We start from the raw sequence: 6000 nt of genomic DNA on the forward strand, positions 1-6000 counted from the left end.
ATGGACACAAATTTATAAGCTGCGTGTACCAGGATTTCTGATTTACTCAATCAGGCCTCCCAGTTTATTTTCCCTAAGAGGGGCCTCCTAGGGGAGAGAACAGCTCCAGTTACTGCACTTACAGATAGAAATTTTACTGGCCCTCCATCAATCAATTCAACACCCCGGTCTCTAGGGATTTGCCAAAAGATAATGGGCTGTAATTATGAAACCTTCACCACCAGTTGCCAGTTCCGAAGTCTGTGGGCACGTTCAAGGCAATAATAGGAAATCAATTCATGAAGCAGCAGTTCTGCCCAAAACCATGCTGGAGGAGACGGAAGGCTGGCTTCAATGGAAAGGGCTTAAGAAACAGGTAGGGTGGACTAGAAGGTGTGGTCCAGCCTTCTCCCATTCCCCAAAAGATTCCAAAGGAACTCCTCAAAGGACACGCAGCTCAATGCATTAATGAAGATCACAGCCAGCACGGTTTAGGAGGAATTGGTAGCAGCAGGCCTGGCCTCCCTCTCCCCTACCTTGAAACACTGGGGATTTTCAGGACACAGTGAAGGATGCCCCTCTGGGCACTAGACTTGGGATCCACCTCTCCCAGGAGGAAGAGGGTGGCTCAGGCCACGGAGGTGAGCTCATCCGGGAGACCCCTGGCCAGCCCACCTGCCTGTCTTCAGTTCTACCAGGGTCGGGCACTGGTGCACAGAACGTGGAGATTTTGATGCACAAGAAGGATGAGGGTGTTGAGGCCACAGCAGCAACCTTCATAGAAGTGTCGCAGAGTCTCATTCGACACTTCCAACAAGGGCATGGAAACTCAGGATGTAGCTGCATTCCCCAGGTGGCATCGCTTAAAAGCAGAAACCGGGTGTTTAATTCCCCTCATCCTACCAAGCCGAGGCGGCTGTCGCCTCAGGTTTCCGGGGCACTGAGTACGCATTTAAGAGCCCCAGAACACAGCATCTCCAGAATGGAGCTGCTCGGAAACAAACCTTTCTGGGAGAAGGTGTACAGGGAAGATCCGGCTGACCGGAACCCTCCAAGGGCCCTGGCCCTCGGGTCCGTCTAAGGCTTCCACCGGGGCCGCCACTTCTCCGAGTATAGCAGCATCGGGACAGTGGCCGCCACCGGAGACGAGTCACCCACCAGGCACTTCCCACACGAGCCTGGTCATTAGCCCGGCACAGAGGAGGAGCCAGGCGCTCACCTCCGGCGGGAAGCGACGGGTCTGAGCGCACACCCCCCGTGGACACTCGCCCCCCCCCCCCCCCCAGGTCTGTCACGATTTCTAAGCCCGTGGTCTTTCCTCTCTCTCCCTCCGCACTACTCGCTCCCGAAACAGCCCGTCTGGCTCGCGTTTCCTGCGGCCGCTGCGCCCTGCAACGTGACCCTGCGGCCGGAGCGGAGGCGGCAGGACCCCCTAGGGGACCGGCACCCCCAGCCAGCCGCGCAGGCCGCCCGGAGGGACTCACGCACGCAGGGCAGGCGACCCCTCCTCCGGGAGAGACGGCCGCGGTGCCCTTGCCCCGGGCGCACAAACGCTCCCCTGCCGCACGCGCGCCCAGCGCCCCTCACCTCGTGCAGCAGGCGCTCCAGGTGCGGCTCGGCCCAGGCAGCCAGGTCGCCCGGCGGCCCCCCGCGCCGCAGCAGATCCCGCTCCTCCTCGAGCGCCGCCACCCGGCCCTGCAGCGCGGCCGCCTGGGCGCCCAGCAGCAGGCAGGCGGCCGCCGAGCCCACAGAGAGCAGCAGGCACAGCGCGCTCACCGCCCAGGCCCCGGCCGTCGTCGCGGGGTACCCCCCGCCGCCGCAGCCGCCCGCCGGGCCGCCCTTACGCGCGTCGCCGCCGGCGCTCTGGCCCGGGCTCATGGCGCGCTCGTCGCGCGTGGGTCTCCGAGGGGGCGGTGCGCAGCCGCGGGTGCGGGCCCGCGCGCGGGGAGCAGGCGGGAGAGCCCGAGGCACGAGGTCGGCTGCGCGCGGGGCTCGGCCTCGGGACAGCAGCGGCTCGCGGCGCACGCCCCCCACTCCGCCGCCAGCTCCTCCACAGCGGCCACTTTGGGCAGTTTCCTCTATGCAAATAGATCCTACCAGAAAAGGAGCCGGGACCCACCCAGGGGAGGAGCGGCCCGGCCGGCCCCGCGCGCCGAGGGGCGGGGAAGGGAAGGGAGCTGGCTCTTCCGAGCCCCCCGCGCGCGCCCGGCGGACCCCCGGCGCAGCGCGCACCTCCACCTCACCTGTCCCGGGCGCCCAGCTGCAACCCCACTGCCGCGCGCTCACCTCCGCGACTCCGCAGCCCGAGGTCCCTTGCGGTCCCCAGAGGTCTGCGGTGCGTCCGGAGACTCTGAGCGCCTTCCGCAGCCCACCTCTGGCCCGAGCATCGTTCGTGCCTGGGGGCAATGCCGCTAAAACTTGTGAATTAACCTTTCTGACAGAACTTTTTAAAAGTTCAGAACTTCAAACCCCGTGGAACTTTGTGAATCGGTCCTGGATGGTGCCTTAGCGCCGCTCCGTGGCCGAAAACGCCCACTGCGCAATCACACTGAGAGACGCAGTCAAGTTTGCGCTTTCGCCCAGCAGAAACATACCTCTCAGAATCTTAGTGCTCTCACCATTTATTAGGTGCCAGGTGTGTGGTGCTGGTGGCAGAAATTGTAAGACCTTGTTCCTGACCTAGAGAGGGTGTTCGTTTGAGAAAATTGATCAATGGAGAAGATGGGGAAAGAACTCCAACTTTTGTGCTGGCGATGGCTTCATTCTGTAGCGGAAGCACAATTTGGCCAAAAATAAGCCGGTATGCACCACACTCAGCCTATACTACGATTCTGGTGCAAATTTAGATCACAGGGTTAAGGTAGGAAAGCCTGAATGAGAATAAAAAGGCCCTCTCAGTCTTTTCAAGAAAGAGAAGAAAGGCTGGAAGTCAGGTCCATTCGCCACTTGGTCGCAGATTCCTACCAGGTGTATTCATGTCTTAAAATGGGTCTCACTATGTCGCTTCCACTAATGCCTATAATATTAAAATAAACAAACAAAACTGCTGGCTTAGATCTTTGTAATTTGGGCAACTCCACAAACAATTTGGGGGGTGGGAGGGAAAGACCTGTTAGATCTTCCCTCTTGCTCCCTGGGTATCTGTGGATTATTAATTTCTGCGGATACATTACTTATCTCTGATAACTGTTGAGAGCCTCCACCTGACATGTTCCTCCTTACTCTCTGAATTCAGAGGGAAAAGCCACCTCTGAGATTGGAATAAAACGGAAGTGATTGGCATCTTACCCCTGCAACTTCATAGCTGTGACCTTAGGTAAATTGGGATTATGGTTAGCTGATTATCCTAGAGGTAGGTCCTGGTACTATGCTAAAATGCTAAAAATCCTCCGAAAAGTGCTTGCTAAGCAAACTAGATCGTCGGCTTGAAAGAGGTCAAACCATATTAGAGGTTAGCACCTCAATATTATTACAGACACATAGCTTAATTGCCCATCACCTATGTTGATGTTACTGTGTGTCCGATGTTTATAGCAACATTATCTACAATAGCCGAGTTATGGAAGCAGCTGGAGTGTCCATCCACTGATGAAAAGATAAGGAAGATGACACCACACACACACACACACACACACACACACAGGGGAATATTCACCATAAAAAAAAAAGAATGAAATCTTGTCATTTGCAATGATGTGGATAGAGCTAGAGAGTGCTATGCTAAGGGAAATAAATCAGTCAGAGGAAAACAAATACCATATGATTTCATTCATATGTGGAATTTAAGAAAAAAAACAAATCATCATGTGGGGCGGGGGAGAGAGAGTGAGAAATCAAGAAACAGATTCTTCACTACAGAGAGCAAACCAATGGTTATCAGAGGGGAGGTGGCTGGAGGATGGGTGAAATAGGTGACAAGGACTAAGGAGGGCACCTGTGATGAGCACCCGGTGTTGTGTGGAAGGGTTGAATCACCTAATTGAACACCTGAAACTAATATAACACTGTATAACATACAGGACATGTATAACATAACACTGTATGTTAATTAACTGGAATTTAAATAAAAACTTTTTTTTAAAAAGCCAAGCTCATTTGTCCTTTAGGACTTTGCCCTTGTCTACTACCTCACTATCTGGAATGTTCTGTTCTCATATCTTTTTTTGTTTTTAAGTTCATTGATTGAGACAGAGAGAGAGAGAGAGAGAGAGAGAGAATCCCAAGCAGGCTCTGCACTGTCAGGGCTCAAACCTACAAACTGTGAGATTATGACCTGAGCCCAAATCAAGAGTCCAACACTTAACTGACTGAGCCACCCAGGTGCCCCTGCTCTCAGATCTTTGAACAGTAAGCCCTTCTTTCAGGTCAAAGTCCCCAGGTCCTCAAACCTCACTGCCTCTGAGAGACCTTCCCAGGCTACCCAACCTAGGGTGTCTGCACCCGCTGCCCACCTCCAAAGGATTACTCAGGGGATCAGGCCATTTATCACTGTTTGAAGTTACCTTTTCATTAGAAAGACAAAGTTACCCTTTTGTCTTGCTCACCACTGTTTTCTCAAAAAAACAGGACAGGATCTGACACATGGTTGATGCTCAATAAATATTTGCCAAATCAACTAAGGAAAGGTGAAAATAGGTTTACTGCCTGCAGCTCACTTTAAAAGTCCAGGAAGAGGAGTGCCTGGGTGGTTCAGTTGGTTAGGCGTCCAACCTCGGCTCAGGTCATGATCTCGTTGGGTTTGTGAGTTTGAGGCCCGCATGGGACTCTCACCCCTCGGCACAGAGCCCACTTCACTTCGTGTCCTCTGTCTCCCTCTCTCTCTGCCCCTCCTCTGCTCATTCTCTCTCTCTCTCTCAAAATAAAATAAGCTTAAAAGGGGGGGGGGGCACCTGGGTGGCTCAGTCGGTTGAATGTCCGACTTCGGCTCAGGTCATGATCTTGTGGTCTATGAGTTCAAGCCCCGCGTTGGGCTCTGTGCTGACAGCTCAGAGCCTGGAGCCTGCTTCCGATTCTGTGTCTCCCTCTCTCTCTGCCCCTCCCCTGCTCATGCTCTGTCTCTCTGTCTGTCTCTCTCTCTCTGTCAAAAATTAATAAACATTAAAAAAATTGTTTTTAATTAAAAAAAGTTCTGCATACGAGGAGCTGTGACCTTTGGTCAAGGGACATCACCTCTGCAAAACCATGAGTTGGAAGGTGGGAACTGAGGGGATAGTCTTTCTCTCCTCCTGCTCTCTGCTCTGCTGGGTCTCCTACCTCCCAGTGACCAAACCTACAGGGCAGGAGGCCCAACAATGCAGTGCATGCAAGAGATCAGCCTGCTAAGGACAGAGAGATATAAGGCAGCTGTGTGGCAGAATAAAAAGAGAAGACCCACCACATTACCTAAGCTGCTGGTGACGTTTGTTGGTAAAGGCTCAATACAGCTACTGCTGCCTCTGAATGGCTAACGTGCCAGCAACAGGCACGACTCCTCGGGGAGACCAACTGGCCATTGGGTGGCAAATCAGCTAGTTTGGATTCCCTCCAGCCTGGAAGGGCAAGCAGTTTGTCGCTCATGGGGACAGCTAGCTATTCCAGGTACAGGCTTGGCTTTCCTGTCTGCAGAGCCTCAGCCAGCACCACTAACCTCACAGGCTGCCCAATCCATAGGTATGGGATCTCGTTCAACGTAGCGTTGGAGCAGGGGGCCCACTTTACAGTGGGAGTGAGCCCATGACCTTGGAATCCACTGGTTGTATCACATCCTCCACCAGCCGGAAGCAGCCGGGCTCACAGAATACTGGAACTGCCTTTCAAGGGTGCAGGCGACCCAGTGGTGCCCCTTTATCCATGGGGGATATATTCCAAGACCCCCCCAGGGGATGCCTGAAACTGCAGATCATACCAAACCCTGTAGATACTCAGTGGTTTTTCCTGTATGTACATTCCTGTGATAAAGTTTAATTCGTAAATTAGGCACAGCAAGAGATTCACAACAATAAAAAATAGAACAGTCATAACAGGATACTGTAACAAAAGTTA

General features: G+C 53.6%; 1 protein-coding gene across 1 annotated transcript in view; it reads right to left on the minus strand.

Annotated features, from left to right (window-relative positions):
• COL23A1 (collagen type XXIII alpha 1 chain) overlaps nucleotides 1-2050 on the minus strand; it is a 355860-nt gene extending 353810 nt beyond the window's left edge. Inside the window, exon 1 of the mRNA XM_019469645.2 lies at nucleotides 1567-2050. Within this exon, the coding sequence (XP_019325190.2) occupies nucleotides 1567-1857 (291 nt within the window). The 5' untranslated portion in view covers nucleotides 1858-2050. The remainder of the gene's footprint in view (nucleotides 1-1566) is intronic.
• Between the last annotated feature and the right edge of the window lie 3950 nt (nucleotides 2051-6000).

The sequence above is a fragment of the Panthera pardus genome, unplaced genomic scaffold (assembly GCF_024362965.1).
Source record: "Panthera pardus isolate Hobbes unplaced genomic scaffold, ASM2436296v1 HiC_scaffold_2, whole genome shotgun sequence".
NCBI classification, from domain to species: domain Eukaryota; kingdom Metazoa; phylum Chordata; class Mammalia; order Carnivora; family Felidae; genus Panthera; species Panthera pardus.